The sequence below is a fragment of the Arvicola amphibius genome, chromosome 2 (genome assembly GCF_903992535.2).
Source record: "Arvicola amphibius chromosome 2, mArvAmp1.2, whole genome shotgun sequence".
NCBI lineage: Eukaryota > Metazoa > Chordata > Mammalia > Rodentia > Cricetidae > Arvicola > Arvicola amphibius.
In genome coordinates this window covers 123,271,786-123,293,314 of record NC_052048.2, presented here as the reverse complement: position 1 = coordinate 123,293,314, position 21,529 = coordinate 123,271,786, and the positions used below count along the sequence as shown (strand labels likewise).

At 38.1% G+C, this 21,529-nt stretch overlaps 1 protein-coding gene across 2 annotated transcripts in view; it reads right to left on the bottom strand.

Moving 5' to 3' along the window:
- The window catches only part of Strn (striatin), a 95,546-nt gene that overhangs the window by 38,310 nt on the left and 35,707 nt on the right, over positions 1–21,529 (bottom strand). For both annotated transcript variants that reach the window (XM_038319654.1, XM_038319655.2), the window contains exons 2-3: positions 13,734–13,837; positions 3,366–3,439 (exon numbers count right to left, since the gene is read on the bottom strand). In XM_038319654.1, coding sequence (XP_038175582.1) covers positions 3,366–3,439; positions 13,734–13,837 — 178 coding nt within the window. The remainder of the gene's footprint in view (positions 1–3,365; positions 3,440–13,733; positions 13,838–21,529) is intronic.

Sequence of the window (21,529 nt, the reverse complement as noted above, 5' to 3'; positions counted from 1 at the left end):
ACAGCAGAGGCTACATACTGAGACCCTGACGAAACAAAACAGGACAAAGCAAAGACAAGACAGTATTAAATGATGAATGGACCGCTGAAGAATGAAGAAAGGAAAAAAATTCTTGGAATGAAATGAAATGAAAACACAATATACTAAAACCTGAGATAAACTGAAAGCAAACCTAAGAGGGAACTTACAGCTTTAAATACCTCAATAGGTGACCACTTATGCTGGAGGGAATGCAAGCTGATACAACCCCTTTGGATGTCAGTGTGGCGATTTCTCAGAAAATTAGGAAACAACCTTCCTCAAGACCCAGTAATGCCACTTTTGGGTATATATCCAAAGGATGCTCAATCGTGCCACAAGGACATGTGCTCAACTATGCTCATAGCAGCTTTGTTTGTTACAGCCAGAACCTGGGAACAACCTAAATGCCCCTCGACTGAAGAATGGATGAGGAAAATGTGGTCCACTTACACAATGGAGTACTACACAGCAGAAAAAAATAACGACACCTTGAATTGAAAATGGATGGAGCTAGAAAGCATTATTTCGAGTGAGGTAACCCAGACACAGAGAGACAATTATTACATGTACTCACTCATAGGTGGTTTTTAAACATAAAGCAAAGAAAACCAGCCTACAAACCACAATCCCAGAGAACTTAGACAACGATGAGGACAGTAAGAGAGATGTACATAGATCTAACCTACATGGGAAGTAGAAATTAGAAAAAGACAAGCTCTCCTGAGTAAATTGAGAGCATGGGGACCTTGGGGTTAAAGTGGGGAGGGGAGAGGCAGGGAGGGAAGCAGAGAAAACTGTAGAGCTCAATAAAAATCAATAAAAAGCTGAAATTAATGAGACACACACATTTATATAAAATAGATCAACATATTTTAAGGTAACTGTCCTAAATTAGGCTAGGGTGACATCACTGATAATACTACATTTCTTAAGTAGATCATTATTTATACTAATAACATATTTTTTAAATGTTGTGATTATAAGAAATCATAAACTGAATATTCTATTATTTCTTCTATAGTTTTGAAGAGCAAATAACTCTCAAATCTATGTGTGATGAGAAAGGTTTATTCAACTGAACAAATAAGGGCATTTCTGTTCTGCAGTTGCTATGGACAAAAATACTAAAATTCAGAGTAACTGCCTCACTGGTGATTGTGACTGATATATAATGACTTAATAACGTACTAAAAGAAAATGTACTGCTACTACCCACAATGCCTTGCTTTATATGAAAACACTGAATGCTAGTTTCGGCTGGATAGATATTAAAGTTTTGCTATAGGTCCCCATTTATGATTTATGAATGAGATTCATGCCAAAGAAAAGTTCAGTTTAGGTTGAGATCACTCTATAATTTAACTCTGGTTTCTCTGCTTTTTCTAACAATTTTCATTCCACCCTATGATATTCTACAGGAGAAAACAAACTTGGCAATCATCCTTCAAACATATGGATCATTAAACCTGATCAAAATAGAAGTACACCATTAAAACTCTGCATATGCTGCTGTTCTTTAAATGCAGAGACTTTTTGTAAGGCATTAACAACATTATACATGCAATGTGGTAAAAAAAAAAAAAAAGTATCTTTTTATTAACAATGTGTTACCGAGGTGTGGAAAGACACATTTTGATGAAACTTATCATGGATGGAATTTTAACATATCTTATTGAACCAATGAGGATGAGGTGCAACTATATAATCTAAGACTTAGAAAACAGAGACAGGAGAAGACCAAAGATTGACTCAGTTACATAGGAAGTATGAGGGCAACTGCATGATAGTTATTGCATGATAGTTATCTATAAATAAATAAATAAATAAAGATTATAAATAAAATTTTGCATAAGTGTTAAAACTAAAAATAAACAATACCCCAAATAGGAATAAAAAAGCAGAAAGAGGGACTGGAAAAGTGGCTCGGCAGTCAGGAGTATGTACTGTTCCTGCAGAGGATTCAGAGTTCGGTTCTCAGCATCCACATCAGCTGGCTCACAGCACTTGTAACTCCAGTTCTATGTGTCCTGTGACCTGCTCTGGCCTCCACAGAAGCCTACACTCAAGTTCACTGCACATGTTCATATATGTTATACACACAATTTAAAATGGAAAAATAAGAAAAGAGTAAGAACCCAAATAAATACTTTAAAATGTACTTCAACAGTTTGAAAAGAGAAAAAAAAAAAAACCCAAAGGAATAGGTGCAAAGAAATTTTCAAAACCGGAGCAGAAATAAATGAAACAGAAAAAGTGTAAAGAATGAAAGAAATGATGAGCTAGAACCTTGAAACAGGACTGACAACCCCTGAGCTGAATTAGCTAAAAGACATAGAAAACTCAAATTAATAAAATTAGAGGTCAACAGAGAGACAACAGATAACTAAGAATTTGGGAAAAACCTTAGGAACATACTTGAAATATTCTGGGATGTAAAGTGAGACCATCACATTTAGAATCCACTTTGGAAAGCTTCTCCATTGTACTCAAATGTGGAAAATGGGAAGAATATGAATTTCTGAGTCTGGTAAGCCTGAGTTCACTCCATATACCTCATCATTTAATGACTGGTTAACCTCAGGCAAAATTCTCCAACTTCGTGACTTTCAGTTTTGCATAGGTAAAATGAGAATAACAATTCTTCACTAAATGATTAAAGTTAATAAAGCTCTTAAAATTACGGGTAGGGATTTTAACAAATGACATACAAATGATCGCTAATACCTTCACTATTTGAATAAGAATTACAGCTGAAATAGGACAGAAATTAAGTATGGTAATAACTTTGGTACAACTCCCTCACTCTTCATTTACACCTGCTAATGAACATACCCTGTGTTCCACTAAGTAAGAAAGTTCACCTGAGGAGTCAAGTTTGTTTGCTTTTTGCCGCTGGTAGTACTGAGGACTGAACGTAGGGCCTAATACAGGCTAAGCTGCATCCCCAGCCCACTGAGGCATCATGCATAAGGGATTCGCCAATTCCCAATGCTCAGAGAAGAAACTTCGTGTTTCCATAGTTCTGCTCTTCAGTGGGATTTCAGAACAGCACACACTTTGGTTTTCTCATGCCAAAAGTTTCGGTTAATGTAAGGAAGACACACTAAGAAGTAGGTTGGTGCAGCCACCCCATGAACCTTCTGCTATATGTAAAACACAGGCTGAACATGAACTAAAAAAGGGATGGAGAAAAGAAAGTGCTACAAAATGATCTCATGACACGAAATGATTAGTTTCCAAAAACAAGACAGCAAAAATAACATGTACATAGATGCTAACTTATAGTTTCAAATGTTTCTACAAAATATTAGACTTAACTTAAACTTTCGTTATAAGTAGCTTACCAGAATCATAGCTTGGAGGTTTCATGTCTCCCTGATTCAGTTCTGTTCCATATTTCAACTTGTGGTATTTGGCTCTAACAAAGAAATGAGAAAATACAAACCATGTTAAAATAAATTAAATAAGCTTTAAGATATGTAAAAGAAGTTATAAGTGTACAGCAGTCCTGGTTAAACATGCCTAGAACTTTCAAAGGCGCTGAGATTTCCATGGTGTCAAAGTTTTAACAAAAGAAACAAAAACAAAAACTTGCCATTTTGGTTTTTGAATCACCAACTGCCGTTATAACAAAGCAAACAAAGGTATAACACTAGGAATAAAAAACTAAAAACTAGAATTTACATAAATTCTAGTTTCTGTTGTATTCAAATTTTCTTAATGATCTTAAGCTGAATTATATCAATTAACAAAAGAGGCCTTTACTATACAATCTAATTTGTTAAGACTAGACTGTCTCAATACTTGGGTTTATCTTAAAAAGAAACATTATCTATATTGTTACGTGCCTTACTCGGTACTTACAATTCACCAAATATTCTTATGGTGAGCAATCAGAGCATAGCAAAACCCAGATGAAGTCATCCTTGTGCAATGAGATAGTCTAGCAGTAGTGGTTAACATGTACTTTATCTTTAGTCAGAAAAAAAATAATTAAGAAGACTATCTAATTTCTTTTTAAAGTTAGCAGAGTATTATTATTTTCAGCTTACTGGACTAGTCATCTAATGTAACCATCTCAGATCAAGGCAAATGAAACAAGAAAAATTATCCACATAAGGAAAAAATTTTTAAATTAACTAAAAATAACATGTATGCTTAATTTATTTGTATATTTTAACTCTTCTCTACATGGCTTTTTGTGAGCAAATATTCATAAGTTAAGATAGACAACAATAAAATATTCAAATAAAAACAATTTTCAGAACCAAAGTAAGAATGAAGGAAAAGGCAACATCACCAAATTGAAAGCATTTCTTCCTTATTAAAAAAAAAAAAAAAGGTATGGGGGGAGGGGTGTTGGGGGTGTTCTGGATAGATGGCTCATCAGTTAAGAGCACTGGTTACTCTTCTTGAGACATGATTCGAAGCACCTACATGATGGCTCAAAATCATCTGTAACCCTAGTTCCAGGGATCAGGAGCCCTCCTCAGCAACAGGCACATGCATGGTGCATGTACATACATCCGTATGAACACGTGTACATACATAAGGCAAAAAAAAAAACCCATACACAAAAAAATAAAAGTTAAAATTGTTTTCAAAAAAATGGATGGAACACTTACCCTAAGATTTTTATATAATTTAAAATTAGGTAAAGAAAATTATCCACTCCGATATATAAGTTACTGAAATCCTTCATTGTTTCTCAATAATCATTTTGTAGCTATTGATAAAAACCATATTTTTTTACATAGAGGGGAGTCTTAAGACAATTTACAGATTATAGCCACCAAATTATCTAGAACATGCTTCTCCATATCCCAATGTGTCTCTTAACACAGCGATTTCATTATTGAACTAAAAATGTCCACATCTATTTCCATATACTTAATGATCAGAAGGTAAGCTGTGGAGATATTTGCCTGACTCACAGTTAGAAGAAAGTAAACAGATTCTTAATGCAATTGTCATTCTTCAGATTTCTGGAAATATTTCATCTGCTACAGACAAAGTAACACTAACTTCTTAAAAGTCACATAACTGTCCCAAGGTCCAAATGAGGAGCAGAAGGAGAGAGAACATGAGCAAGGAAGTCAGGTCCGCAAGGGGAGAGCCCACACACTGTGAAGGTGGGGCCAATCTAATGGGAACTCATCAAGGCCAGCTGGACTGGGTCTGATGGAGCATGTGATCAAACCGGATTCTGAACGTTGCTTACATGTAGGGCTGACTGAGAAGCCAAAGACAATGGCACTGGGTTTTGATTCTACTCCACGTACTGGCTTTGTGGGAACCTAGTCTGTTTGGATGCTCACCTTCCTAGACCTGGATGGAGGGGGGAGGACCTTGGACTTCCCACAGGGCAGGGAACCCTGACTGCTCTTTGGACAGGAGAGGGAGGAGAAGGGGGAATGTGGGAGGGGGAGGGAAATGGGAGGAGGTGAAAATTTGTAGTAATAATAATAATAATAATAATAATAATAATATAAAAGTCACATAACTGGCCTGACATCAGATAACACCAAATAAAAGTAGTCACAAAATTGTATGAAGCTTATTTATATGATGTAAACACACAGCGAAAAAGCATTTCAATACAACATGCTGCATTATAGTGCATTCTAGTGGTCTTAGAAAAAACTGCAACAGAATTTTTTAAATTAACCAGAAAACATTATATACAATATATGTAACAAGACAGTCACGTTATCAACTACTATTTCACAAAAACATTAAACCAAGATAAAGTAACTGTTGTGTTTAGGACAAGCTCTGGCTCCTAAGATCTGTTTCCCTCTTATTAAATTTTCGAAACAAACTTTACTAACAGCCCTCCTCAAACTTAGAACAGCCTGAGAGAGAAAATGCTACAATGTTTCTCAAGAACTTCTGGCTTCCTACTGTTTTGATACTTCAAGTCATTTTGTTAACAATCTTGTTTATTATTGTTTTTCTGTCTCATGACCTACAAGATAACTACATATCTCATTACTTCATATACACCTATACTCCCCACCCCCCGAATGGCCTTTACTGCATAGTATAAAACATGTTTCAAAGTTATAATACACTAAAGAACTTTTATTTTAGCTTTGTTTAAAAACCGACCTCATAAATAAAATGTTGGGAATAAAAAACATGTCCAATCACATCTAAAATGCTAACATTGAAAAGAATGATTAGTGTGTGTGTGTACATGCACACATACAAGTGAGTGTACTGGTGTGCATGCTCATGTTTGTGTGTAGAGCCAGAAGACAAGGTTAAGTGTCTTCCACTATCATTTTATACTGTTTTCATAGAACCCAGAGTTTGCCATTTCAGCTACATTTCAGCTACACTGTCTCATCAGTAAAACTCAAGTGCCTGTCTCTGCCCCCATGCTGGGGCTACATGTGAGTACTACTGTGCCTGGTTTTGCTTTGTTTTTTGTGAAGGCTGGGGATCTGAACTCATGTCTTTATACTCGCATGGCAAGCACTTTACTCACTGAGCCATCTCCCCATTCCCTAGTGTTTAATTAAACACACTACTGAATTCTTATCGTATGCAAGATGGTGTGCTGGCTGCTGGAAACAAGCTGCAGCTTGTCGTGAGGTAAGAGTGAAACAAGGACACCTAGAGCACAGGGCGATAAAGAAGTACTGCAGACCAGCCGACATAAGCCTTGTAAGCAGATCTGAAAATGTGCACAAAGGAGTGCCTTAATCTGCAAAACATAGTGTCGATAAAACTACAGAAGAGGTAACGTGAGATTTTGACTAAACCTCAACCATTAAGATGTACAAGAGATTTCTGTCTGGATTTGCACAAATGACTGTTGTGTTTAGGACAAGCTCTGGCTCCTAAAACATAAACATCCAGTAGGTCAAAATACTACAAACACTAGGTATAGTGAGCAAAAGAATTAGAAGAAACAGAGTTCACAGAACATATCAGGAAAAAAAAAATGCTACTTACATAGGAATAGCTCTGAAATTAACCAGGTATTTTAAAGCAGGAATATAATATGATTATTCCTTCTTTAATTTGGAAAATTTTACCTTTTACCTAGAAGATGAATTAGAATTTGGAAATAAAAAAGCAAGAAGACAGCTGGACTATTACAGTAAAGATAAAAGTAACAATGAATACAGAGAAATGGGAAACACAAGAGAAAGCTTCAAAGTTGGTTTTACATAGATTCCTTAAAATTAAATTGCTGAAAAAAATGTGGAATCAAACACTGCTGCACTGTTAAAAAGAAATATGTAAGCCTCCTTATTCTGTAAAGTTTACTGTGCTTTACGGGAAGCTTTGATAAATTCATTGCTAAGTGAGTAGTTCATCTATATTAAAGATCCAGTTCTTATTTTGTCTCTTTAAAGAGGGGAACTTAGAAAAGCTACACTCATCTTTACTTAGCTGTTTATAGGTGAAATGGTATAATACTGAGTCACCTTTAAAATGGTTCAGGGACATAAGAATGTAACTGATACTAAATGTAGAAAATCAGAAGTGAGGGTCTGACCTCTGAATGGCCATTCTAGCTGTACAAAAGTTAACCGGGATGCATGGCTGCAAAAGTGTTTGAGTGGCCACGTTCATCTTGCTGTATGATATTTCTATTTGTGACTGTACTGCAATAAACTGATGTAACAAAATTAAATTAAAAAAACAGACCAGGGCAAAATGAGTGACAAACGCAGTAACTATTAAAGCTTGCAAGAGTGTGTATAAAGTTACTAAACTTGGTCTAAGAGACTGCTCCCTGGTAAAGTACTAGCCTGCCCAGTATAAGGACCTAAGTTCAGATCCCCAGAACAAACATACACACAAAACCAGAACAGGAGCTCATGTATGCAATCTCTGGAAGCTCACAGGCCAGGCAGCCTAACACAAGCAGTGGTAAACAGCAAGAGATCCTGTCTCAAAGAAGAAGGTGAGGACCCACATTCAAGGTCACCCTCTGACCTTCACTCATGTACTGTAGCACATACACACTGTATAGCATGTGCACACCTATACTCAAACACAAGAACATTCATACACACACACACACTCACACACACACAATTTTTAAGCTGCTAATGTCTCCAAATTTTTGTTTCAAATGTCCTCAATCCATTTTTTCTTAATTCCTGGGACTAGGACTGAAAAGAAGTGAAATGTTCCATGATATATAAAGAACACGCTTTGTATCTGTTAATACCCTCAAGAAGTGTCACTGCAGGGGCTGGAGAGATGGCTCAGCAGTTAAGAGCACTAGCCACCCTTCCAGAGGACCTGGGTTTAATTCTCTGCACCCACATGGCAACTCACAACTTTCTATAACTCCAATTCCAGGGGAATCCAACACGCTCTTCAGGTCTCTGGAAATACCATGCCCACACATGGTGCACATATATACACATAGGCGAAACATCCACACACATGAAATACAACTGATCATAATAATAATGATGAATCTTTTTTAAAGTTTCATGCAGCTGTGCATGGTGAGGCATGCATATAATCCCAGCACCCAGAGACTACACGGGTTCTACCACTGATGAATGTGAACTTTACACATCAAGACTCTGTCCAAAGGGAAAACAACTAACCAAACTGAACAAAACAAGTGCCACTGGATCGGAAAAACTCCCACATCACCTCACCAACACCCAGAAAACCAAAATTGGTTTTGAATCTCTCTGTTAAGGGGGGTGGGTAAAGAAAAGAAAAGAAATCTCCCTAGACTTATCCAGTTCTTTCTCCTCTGCTCTGCAACCATCTGCAAACAGTCAGGGGGTTCACCTGTCTCTGCTTTCCCTTCCCTCTGCTCCTTCCTGTGACCTGGCTCCTGTTCTTACCACCTCTGGGGAGCTGTCCTGTCAAGGACATCAGCAGGCACCAATGGGCAAGCCCCAATGACTACACTCAGCCACAGCTTGCATGGAGACTGCTCTGGCATCTGGCAGTGTCTACCTCCCTCTCCTTCCTTAGTGATTCCTTTTTTGGCTCTTCCTCCTTATCCCTTCTCTAATGCACCTGCTTCTCATGACTCCAACCGACTTTCTCTCCTTGGACATGGCTCAGTAGCAATCCACCTTCACCTGTATTCTTTAATTTGTTCTCTGCCTCCCTCACAAGACAGTAACCTGGGAGTCATCCTGACTTTTCCTTTCTCTCTTAGGATACCATCTCCACATTTTATATCTCCCCTTTTTAGATTCTTTGTACTTAAAATGTTTTATGGCAAATACTACTATTCCAGCAGGTACTATGTTTATCATTTCTCGTTTATTATTATGGTCCTGCCCTGATAAGCAGACCTTTTTAGTACAGTCCCCAGGGAGATATTTATAAAATGCATTTCATGCTTAAAACCTTCCCCTAGCAGCATGATCTTAGACTGGATCCTAGATTGGAGGTAGGGGATGACCCACTATGAAGATCACTATCAGGACATCTGACCGGTAACAGAATTATACCAACAATAGGTTTCACTAACAATAATACATGGTGGTTGGATAAGAGAAGGTTCTTGCTCTTAGAAAACACAGGGGAAAAAAAACAAAAAAGAAATTATAAACTAAACTAGTTAGGGGAGAGTTAGGCAATAATTTAAGGGAAAAAACAACAGGCTCTTGGACACCAAGCATAATTAAGCAAAGAAAAATGTACAGTTGGCAAAGGTGAGTAGAGAGTACAAGAGAATCTTTGCAGCTCTCCAATTAGTTCAAGATCATTTGATAAAAAATTTGAAAGTTTTCCATGTTTCCTTCCACATTTAAGGTAAATGTCTAAACTTCTTAAATAGACTCCACAATCCATTTCCAGTCATCAAATAATAACTAATGCCCACAATACTCTTAACATTCTTCACACACAATTACAAATTACTGTGCACGTAGTTTGGTTCCGATGTGGTCTCTGTACTTTCTATACATGCCTCACTGGCAAGGCATCTTACCTGTCATGATGGTAGTATAGCTGCTTCCCTCTTTCTAACCCCACTGGGTATCATGTACATATTTCTACCTCAGCCCCTAGTACCTCAGTGTACGTCTTCATGTGTGTGTGCACACACACCCACACACACATTTCTGGTTACTTTAGTATTTGTGATTCAGTTCTACTGCCTTATAGATAACAAAATAATAAAAAGAGTACAGACTTTAGATTCAGCCTGGAGAGTTCTGACCTATGACTCTACAACAATTACTAGTTTTAAGTCTCTGGGTCTGGACACTGCTGGTTTGTCAACTTGACACAAACTCCCGTTACCTGGGGAAGAGGAAACAGCAGTTAAGGTATTATCCCCATCAGATTGGCCTGTGGGAATATCTGTAGGGTATTTTCTTAATTAAAGATTGAATGTAGCAAACTTGTGCAACCAGTTTGGAAAGCAGTATGGCAGTTTATCAGGAAATTTGGGATCAACCTACCCAAGGACCCAGCAATCCCACTTTTGGGAATTTACCCAAGAGATGCCCAATCATATTACAAAAGCATTTGTTCAACTATGTTCATAGCAGCATTATTTGTAATAGCCAGAACCTGGAAACAACCTAGATGCCCTTCAGTGGAAGAATGGATGAAGAAAGTGTGGAATATATACATATTAGAGTACTACTCAGCGGTAAAAAACAATGACATCTTGAATTTTGCATGCAAATGGATGGAAATAGAAAACACCATCCTGAGTGAGGTAACCCAGGCCCAAAAAGATGAACATGGGATGTACTCACTCATAATTGGTTTCTAGCCATAAATAAAGGACATCGAGCCTATAATTCGTGATCCTAGAGAAGCTAAATAAGAAGAACCTTCACCTGGCGATGGATGGAGAAAATGACAGAGCCCCACATTGCAGCACCGGACTGAGCCCCCAAGGTCCTGATGAGGAGCAAAAGGAGGGAGATCATGAGCAAGGAAGTCAGGACCGTGAGGGGTGCATTCACCCATTGAGACGGTGGGACAGAACTAACGGGAGACCACCAAGTCCAGTCGGAATGGGACTGATGGAACAGGGGACCAAACCGGACTCTCTGAATGTGGCTGACGGTGGAGGAGGACTGAGAAACCAAGGACAAGGGCAATGGGCTTGGACTCTACAGCATGGACGGGCTCACTGTGAGCCTTGTCAGTTTGGTTGCTCACCTTCCTGGACTTAGGGGGAGTTGGGAGGACCTTGGACTTAACATAGTGAAGGGAACCCTGATGGCTCTTTGGCCTGGAGAGGGAGGGAGTGGGGGTATGGGTGGAAGGGAGGGGAGGGAAGTGGGAGGAGGGGAAGAGATGGAAATTTTTAATAAAAAAATGAGGAAAAAAAAAAGCCCTTAAAGCAATAACACATGAACTACAATGCAAGACACAATGGAAAGGTATTTGGACCCTTATATTTCAGTTGAAATATATTTAAATGTTATCTATTTTCTTGAGAAATAGCATTTGATTGACTTAATTTTTATTTAAGAACACTCGTGTAATGTGGTTTTCACACTTATGCTGTAGAATAAAAATGGACCAGAGTTGAAAAAAAAAAAAAGATTGAATGTAGGAGGGCCCAGCCCACTGTGAGCACCACTGGCAGGTAATCCTGGGTTGAACAGGAAAGCAAATGAAGGGGCTGGAGAGATGGCTCAGCAGTTAAGAGTGCTGGCTGCTCTTCCAGAGGACCTGGGTTCTTCAATTCCAAGCAACCACATGGAAGCTCACAACTGTCTGTAACTTAGTTCCAGGATCCAATATCTTCTTCTAGCCTCGGCAGGTACCAGGCACATATGCAGTGCACAGACATACATGCACAGACACAAAAATAAATAAATAAAGGAAAAAACAAACAACAAGCAAGCAAACAAACAAAAAAGTAAATGGCGCAAGCCAGGAAGCACAGTCTCTCGCTTCAGTTCCTGCCTCCAGATTCTTGCCATGAGCTCTTGCCCAGACTTCCTTCAGTGATGGACTGTGACCCGGAAGCTCTCGGGTGAAATAAAGCCTTCCCCCCAAGTTGGTTTTGATAGGTTTATATCACAGCAACAGAAAGTGAGCTAGGACACACACTGAATTTACTCAAAATAATACATCTATTACTGTTCTCATCTCCCTCACCTCTGGAAAAGCCTACAGTGAAGACAGCTTGAAATTTCAAATATTTGCAAATTACATACTTTTAGAAATGTTTTTCTTTTTATCTCCCTAATGTCACTTTCAATCAACTTCTTAAGGCATAGAAAAATCCATTTATTTTTTCCACCAACTAGAGAACCTTTTGTGTATCAATTTCTCAACGTTTAAAAATATTTAATGTTAATGCTATTTTATGGTGGTTTTACACCTAGTCCATTTGTCAATTTCAAAAAAAAGGAAGAAAAGCAAGAGACTATCAAAATAAGGCAAAAATGTACTAAAACAGAGAATTCTAATACCAGGTTATCAAATGTTCAGATTACTGAAAACAATGAACTACTTCAGACTGTTGATTAAAAAAAAATCCAAAAACAACCCATTAAAGAAACTTAATCCACAAACTCTCACATGTGACCTATTTCCCTTTTCTTATAACCCAAACTAGCAAAATTGCAAGGCAAGCTCTCCTGGAGAGATATGCCTCACATAGGACAAAGAAAAAAAATTTTTTAAAGTCTATGAAAAGGAATTGTCAATCAGAGCAATTTTTTCTTAGGAAACTATAGCAAACTAAATATTACATCTTAAAAAAAGGCAGAACAATCAGAAATTCCCTTTACAATTAAAATACAATTTTACTCTATGGATGAAAAAACAGACAATAAAAAGGAAAGGACAGGACATGAATGCTCTTAGGTATGGTGAAAAAGAAAGTTTATTATAGATTTAAAAAAGAGAGTGTAGGTAAAGGCAGGAACAGGGACATCTGGGAACATCCAGAGTAGACTGGGCGGGAGGGGCACGTGTGCGCATGTACGTGTGTGCGTGTGTGTGTGTGTGTGTGTGTGTGTGTGTGTGTGTGTGTGTAGCCAGGAGGTCAACGGTATAAAAAAGGGGCAGGTAACCAAATTATCTAAATTATACAGGGAAGAGCCTCTGGGGGAAAGGCAGCCCAGCCCCTGGGCTGAAGAGTTCAGGGTAGAGGGTAGAGATGTAATGGGTAGGGACTGAGGGATGCTAGGAGAACCTGGAAATATGTTAAATAGGCACCTCAGTCATTTGTCCTGGGCTTTAAACATAACATTCTATAAATAAATGGTTGAGTGCTGGGCATATAGCTCAATGATAGAGTGCTTGCACAACATGCTTACGACCCTCGGTTGAATCTCTAGTACCATGACAAGAAAAACAAACGAAACTATATAAAAGAAACAGAAGAGCTAGGTCAGGAACATAACCCTAGTCCCTTGGGAGTTCAAGGCCAGCCAGCACTGTCTACCCAGTGAGTCTGAGCCTCAGGCTACCTAAACAAATAAAGAGCAGAAGGTGGAAGGGAAAGAAATGGATGACATCTATGTCTAGAAAGAACATAAGCTTCATATAAGAAGCAGAGCATAAATAAATGAGGCTAAAATGTTTTAAGTCATGTAAATTATCGTACTGAAGTTATTATTTATGATAAGATTAACATACTGCATACATAAATCACACAGAATCATACATAAATGTTTATTCCCTACTCAGGTTCTCAAGAGTACACAGAACTAAGATACGATTTTAGTTCAGGAATGGTAGAATAACGAAGATGGTGAGAACAGAAGGATCCCACTGATTACCTTTCCTGCTTCAGGGCATACTCCAACATTTTGATCCTCCTCACTAGATCTTTCTTCAAATTTTCTTGACCTTTCCTCTCCCCCTGAAGGAAAGCAATCTGGGCCTGGAAGGGAGAGAAAGGCAAAACTCAGTTCAGAACAACATTTTAAAAACTATTAGAATAGCAATTAATACAATTCCTTTTCAAATCCATCACAGTGCAAACTAAAAAAGTATTAGCTGAAAGGGGTAAAGTCTTAATTTGAAAACAATATCCACAAGAGACGTATGCGCAGTTTATTTCAGATAAGGGATGTTGCCATGTGTGGTCCCCATTTTCCCTAAGGACCTACAAAACAACAAACGGTACAAAGCAGACATGCAGTTTGTTCAAGGTATAAAATACCTTGGAAGATGTTTCATTTTTATAAAAAAATGAAGGCAGGAAAGCAAAATGACCAGAATTCTTATAAATTCTTACAAATTAAGAGTTTCACTATTAAGATGAGCGCTAAACATCCCGGCATATGAGGGAGGAAAGACCCCCCTCATGCTCGACCCCTCACTGAGGAGAGGACAGTACCTAGGGGTGGTGAGTAGTCACTTTGGGGTGGGCAGGCACTGGTAGGTCACCCAGACCTCAATGGATGACCCCATACACATGGGCCTAGGGGCAACACTAACGGTGGATTAACTCATACATGTGGGCCTATGGGCAGCACTGACCGGACTCTGTAGGTAAGACATGAAGTTGTGAGGAAGACAGGAGATAAGATGGGGAAGAGTAGGGTGCTGGGGAGATGAAGGGAGGGAGTGAGTATGAACCAAGGCACACTGAATACACGTATGAAATTTTAAAAGTTTCCTGATATATCTAAATTTTATAAGAGAATCCTTAACTTGGTCCTAGATTTACTCTACAAACAATAAATAGCTCTCTTTTCTCATATGTGAGAGAAAAGAGAGAGAGAATAGAAAAGGGACAATCAGATGCCGGAGCCTCAGCACACTGCTGCTACCCCCAAAGAGTGACAGCAATCCAGCATTTCACCATGAGACAAACGACACACAACTTTCAGCTTCAGCAGGAAAGGGACAGGAAAGAGCAGCAGAAACAGAAAGACACTGAGGACTGAAATAACATCATTGCTTAAAGAACTGCAAGCGCTGGACTACTAGCTTGTCCAAGCAGTTTGTAAGCTCTATACAGGCAGGAAGGTGCTCGTTTAAGGTGCGTCAGATAGCCCCAATTTACTATTTGCACATGCTCTTCTCACCCATTTCTACCACAGCAACTCAGGGACAGACAGCAATGTTATTTTATGTATGAATACTGCTTCCTATTCAAGAAAGAATGTCACACTTAAGAAAGACTTTAAAACATCCCTAAAGAATTTCAAGGCTTGTCCAACAATGGTTTAATGAATAAACCAATAAACTTAGTTTTATTTAATTTAAATGAGACTCAATTCTACTTATTTAGTACCATGATGAACATACATAAAATCCAATTTGCTACTCCTGATAACCTTGAATTATAAATAGGTACTATGATGTGATTATTTTCATTTCAAAAAGCCCTTAAAATTTTATTTCAATTAAAAGAACATTCTCCTTATTAAAGTAATTAAGACTGGCAACAATTCCTGTATATAGAAACAGGCTGTCAATTTTAGATAAAAAGGGGAAAAGACACTGAACATTCACAAATATCTGTCCACACCTCAAAAGATCCTAAAATGCTTTAAATACATATACTCTAAGATGACATATATAGGACAATGGCACATACACTTCAAGCTGAAAAAATGAAAGCTCGTCAGAAGAATATGTCAGCCCAATTCATTTGGCCAAGCAACCAGTTGCTTTGACAGAGCAATGAGTACATTTAAAAAAAAGTGTTGTTAGTAAAAACAATAAACCTAATAAATGTAACCAAGCAAAGTAATAATAACATAAATCACCAATTTAATCCTCTATATTCTTTGGCTATTTCTGAAACTTCTGACAAGTCACTGATCCTGGGTGATTCTGCAGTTCAACCTATAACATAAAGTCTATACTGTGACTGGGTCTCCAACCCACTGGCAACTGGCCTGCCTTCCTATGACACTTACTTCCCTCGTCCATCACACCAGAGTCTAGTTAATAATCAAACAGAGAAGCCTGTCAGTGTTACAGAAACTGGCAATGCATGCAAAGCAAACCTGAGAGAGTCGTGGAGCCATGGTACTCCTCAAGCTCACAGACATTTATAAGACATAAAGGACGGAGGAGACACTGAGGAAATTCAACATTAGAGTCCTTTCGCGTCAGTCTTCTTGCCATCTTCAAATGAGTTAACTCGTAAAGTCACAGAAAAACTGTTCCAGGTTGAAGAACTAAAGAGACCAGAAATCAAATGCAATGTATGATTCTAAACTGCAATGGATTGTGCAGAGCTATTAAAGACAGACAGTACAGGAAGAAGGGAGCCTGAGGATTAGAAAGTACTAATATATCAGGACTAACTTCCTGATATTGATGCTGTGTGTTACACTGGATAGTATTTCTTTGTAGGAAATAAAACACTGAGGTATTTGGACAGAGACAATGAATTATCAGGCTAGCTGGCAACTAGCCCTTATAATTCAGGGAAAAACAAATTCTTTGCAAGGTCCTCTCAACTTTTCTTTCAACATAAGATTTCTGGCTGACTTTTTAAATAAACTGAGACACAATAACAACTTTGAAAGTAAAAGGTTCCAACTCAACCAAAATGGCAACAATATATACAACAGAAAAACCTAGGAGTACTGAGATCAGGGTAGAAGCAAAACAAAAAAAATAGCCAATCCAACACAATCATATACCAATGTGCTAGAGGTGCCGACAAAAGTAGTTTAATTAAGGAAAAGTAAGTATAAAAGTAGAAAGAAGAAATAACATCATTTGCAAATAATATGAGTGACTACCACAAAACTCCAAGAAAACAAACTTTAAAAACATTTGTGGGTTTGTTGTTGCTTGTTTTGTTTTTAGTTATAAATACTCTCCTAAGGGGAATCAAAACAATGACGTGAACTACTAAAAAAAAAAATCCATGTTCTTAAATAAAAACATTACAAGATTTTACTTCTCCCTAAATTAATCTTTAAATGTTTGGCAAGTCACCAGCAAATTAACGAAAATCTTAAAAAGTGAGACAATTCTAAAGTTCACATAGAAATAAGAAGTAAGCAATCAAAAATAAGCAACGAAATTACTTAAAAGCTCTAAAATACCTTAAATTTTGTTTACTTAATGTTATGTGTATGAGTGTTTGGTTGCATGTATGCATGTGCACCGCATACATGCCTGGTGCTTGTGGAGGTCAGGAGGGAACACTGGATCCCCTGGAACTAGAGTTAGACAATTGTGAGTCACTGTGTGAGTGTGAGAATCAAACCCAAGTCTTCTGCAGGAACAATGGATGTTCTCAACTGAGCCACCTCTCCTTCCCAGAAGCTTCATAAATCACACCTATGGTACAGAACAATCCAAACAAACTTAGCAGGATCTTTAAAACTGAGAAGTGTTGCAGGGGTAAGGTATAGCTCCATGACAGAGAACATGCTTAGCACAAAGGTTCGATCTCCAGGGCTAAAAGAAACGCCACTCTTTATTTGTATGTATGTATATGTGTCTGTGTGCAATGGTGTGTGTATATGTACAAGTGATGGTGTGCACAGGTACATGTGTGAAAACCAGTGAATAACATGGGCTGTTATTCCTAAGGTATATCCCGAGGCCCTAAAAGACTAATGAATGTCATCTACATTTTTTAAATTTCTTAATAATTAATTAAGAAGTAGCCGGGCGGTGGTGGCGCACGCCTTTAATCCCAGCACTCGGGAGGCAGAGGCAGGCGGATCTCTGAGTTCGAGGCCAGCCTGGTCTACAAGAGCTAGTTCCAGGACAGGCTCTAGAAACTACAGGGAAACCCTGTCTCGAAAAACAAAACAAAACAAAAAAAAAAAAAAGAAGTTTCTAAAAAAGTATTTCGAAAAATAAGATATTCCCTGTAAACTATCAAAACAAACTAAACTAAGGACACCACAAATCACAAAGTTTATTTCTTCTTAGTATATATAGACCACCTACAAGTCAGTAGTACAACACCAAGAATTCAACAGAAAAGCAATGAAAAGTAGACAGAAGGAAACCTAAAAGGCTCAAATATACTACAAAGATGTTCAGGGCTGGAGAGATGGCTCAGAGGTTAAGAGCACTGGCTGCTCTTCCCGAGGTGGCTCACAACCATCTGTAATGAGATCTGGTGCCCTCCTTTGGTATATAAGCATCCAAGTAGGTAGAACACTGTATAAATAATAAATAAGTAAATCTTAAAAAAAAAAAGATGTTTGAATTTCTATGGGTTTTTTGTTTGGTTGGGGTTTTTGTTTTTTGTTTGATTTTCTTGTTTGCTTCCTTATTTTGGTTTGGTTTTGTTAATTTTCTTTTGGGGAGGCACTGCAGGGGTGAGGGGATAATAGGGAGGGACTGAGAGGTAAGCAGAATTGGGATGCACAATGTGAAATTCCCAAGGATTCAATAAAGAAATTATGCTAAATTAAAAAAGAAAGAAAAGAAAAATGTCAAAGTAATGAAAGCTAGGCACAGGACATATTCCTGTCATTCCAGCAAGTGGGAAGCTGAAGAGTCAAAGTGTAAGACCAACCTGAGCTACACAAGACCCTATCACAAACAAGTGAGTATCTATTAGTTAGCGCAAAATCTCACTTCTCTTTATGTGACTTAGTCCCTAGTCCACGAGCTAGCCTAGATTACACAACAAGTTTAATATCAGCTTAGGGAAAGACCAAGACCCTGACTCACACAACAACAACAACGAGGATAATAATGATGGAAAACAGGCGTTTATTTCTATGATGGGGTCTGGATCAGCTTCCCCTTGTAATGAGCAATATCTATTAGTCTGAAAATACATATATTCTTTAAACCAGCAATTTTAGAATGGTAGCTTTCAAGTACATTGGCACACAGAAAAGACTACATGCATGATGCATTGTCCATGAGGTTAAAAGTGTTAGTAGACCTGGAGGAACCAGTGCCTCCACTAAGGCCTCTGAGCACAGGAATGGTACTGTGAGAGTAATGGCAAGCCTCCTTCTTCCCCTGGAAAACAGTCTTAAAATATGTGCTGCTGCAAATGGAAGTTACTTTCTTGTCAAAACTCACAGACCTAAAGCATGATTGCTATATATCTCTGCCTTTCCAACATAAATCACAGGTAAAGACTGCCAAGATTTCACAATATACTAGTTTCTGAATTGGATTGTTTACTTGAAAAGGGGCAGAGTGGGACACAGAAGGAAAAAGAGGCTGAAAAAAGGAAAGAAGGTGGAAATAGGAGGAGAGAGGTAACAGCCATGTAGCAGTTACCACAAGGAATTCTAAATACACTGGCAGGGAATTATGTACAAGATAGAGTAAAAAAAAAAGAGGGGGAGAAGTTTGCAGCTATTTGCTTTTCTTAAAAAAATAATTCATAAGTATTTAATAACTGTAAATGTTTCTCTAGGTCCTAGGGTGACAAGGACAGAGACCTTGAATTTAAAACACCCTCTAATTCCCTCTATACCTTTTGAAGGCTGTCCCCTAAGCATGACAATATGCTTTCAAAGTGTTTTTAATTAAAAGGTATTACAGCCAAACAAACTCATCTACCAAATTCAGTTCCCAAGGCATCAATATGTAGACTGTTTTGGATATTATAGTCAAAATTCATTTTTTAAAGAGAGGAATAAAATGATGCACCAAGAGATTAATTGGTTTGCATCCCGGGAAAAAGCATTCTCACAAATGAACCAAGATGATAGAGAGAGATAATGAATGTATCATCGTTTGGAAAACTCAAGCCACACAGCTACTGGAGAGACGACTTCTGCAATGAGATGTGACAAAATGCAGCAGTTCAAGAAGCCTTAAATGTATTCCACACACTCTGGCAGTGCAGTCCATCAAATGAGGGTGGAGATGCTCAGAGAACAAGTTTACTGGCCTCCGGAGGGGACAGTCTCAATTGTCTTGTATTTACAGATAAAGTTTTTCACTACCATAGGCACCTGTGAAGAGTTTTTTAGAAAGCCTTTTGCACTAAGAGCATCAATACTCTTAAAATCTAACTACCCCGAATCAGGAAAATGAATGCACTTGATAAGCAATCATTCTTAAAAATTTGTGAAAATTAGAGAAATTCAATCTGATCAAAGATAAAGTATAAAGCTATCTTTTAAGCATTATAGATGTTTTTAAAACTCACAATTAAGCATATAGTCACTTTCTATTCAAAAACATGTACATGATAATGGTAGTTCTGAAAAAAATAGAATTATCTTCAAAAATAAAAGTAAAAATCCATGATGCATTAAGAGTTTTGCTTTTACATAACTGCGTAGAACTTTCATTTTCTCATCTATAGAAGAAAATAAAAAAAGATGAATACAATACAGAATAGACATTGAACCACAGTCTACAAGGCAAGTTAGTTAAGTTTGTTTGGTTTTATGGTGTTACAGATTCAACCCTAGGGCCTTGGGTATGGTAGGCAAGCTTTCTGCCAATGGGCTATAACCCCAGCCCAATCAGTTATCTGTAAATCAGTCTCAATTTTAATTTGCCAAAAAGAATGTACACAGGTTGAACTTTTATACCTGAAATGTTGTGAGCATCAGAATACATCTTGGACTTCAGACCTTTAGATTAGGGATGTTTAGCCAGTAAAATTTATGTACATCCTTCAAAAATTAAAATGTCTATGAATTTTTAAACATCTCCTGCCCAAGCATTTCAGATAATGTTGAACACAAAATAGAAATTTTCTATTCCTAAGCAGGTTTATCTGCATGCACAGTGCCTAATAAACAATTAAAACACTTAAAATGTACTCCATACTTTCCTGAGACTTTTCAAACTATTCCACACTCTAAAATCTAAAGGATTAGAATTCAAAATGAATCCAGGCATGGAGGCTCATGCCTTTAAATCCCAGCACCCAGGAGACAGAGGCGGGTTCGATGAGTTTGATGCCAGCCTGGTCTACAGAGTGAGTTTCAGGAGAGCAAAGACTACGCAGAGAAACCCAGTCTTGCAAAACTAACTAAATAAATAAAAATTCAAAACTGAAGTCACTAAAGCCCACAGTTTCCAGCTGGTTTTGGTCAGGTGTTGTGGGACATAAAGGGAACTTGTTTTCACTAAAAATCCAAAATAAGGCATTAGAAAGCACGACTGATTTAAGGTTCTCAAGTTCTAATCTGAACACAAACAAGAGAACTGAGTCAGCACAGTGGGTTATTTATGCTAAGAATCAGAATGCAGTGAAGTTAGTCTCAATAAGCTGTTCATGTTCCATGGAGGCCTTTTTATAACTACACGTGCTCCCTGGAGAAAGCATGCACACACTGACGCTCTCTGATCTAGGTCACTATGCAGGTCTCTCTACCACATCATGGCTGCCAGCCCTTTCCTAAAGTCGGTCACAACCTAGTGCTATCTAGAGCACTAGAGTGGGGCCTGGGAACCTGTACTTCTGCCAGGTACTACAGATCACGGTATTGTGCACCGAGGCTGCATTTGGAGTGGCTCTGACTAACCCTGGGACACAATCAGAAACCAAATAAAGCAGCAGGCTGATATGAAGGGAGAGACGGGTGTCACAGAACCCTAGCTCTCTCCACAGGAGTATGGGTTAGTAGCTTTCTAAATCTTTTCCAAACTCCTTACTTAGGACTACAATATTAGCAGTCTCCTGATTAAGAGATCAAACCTACAA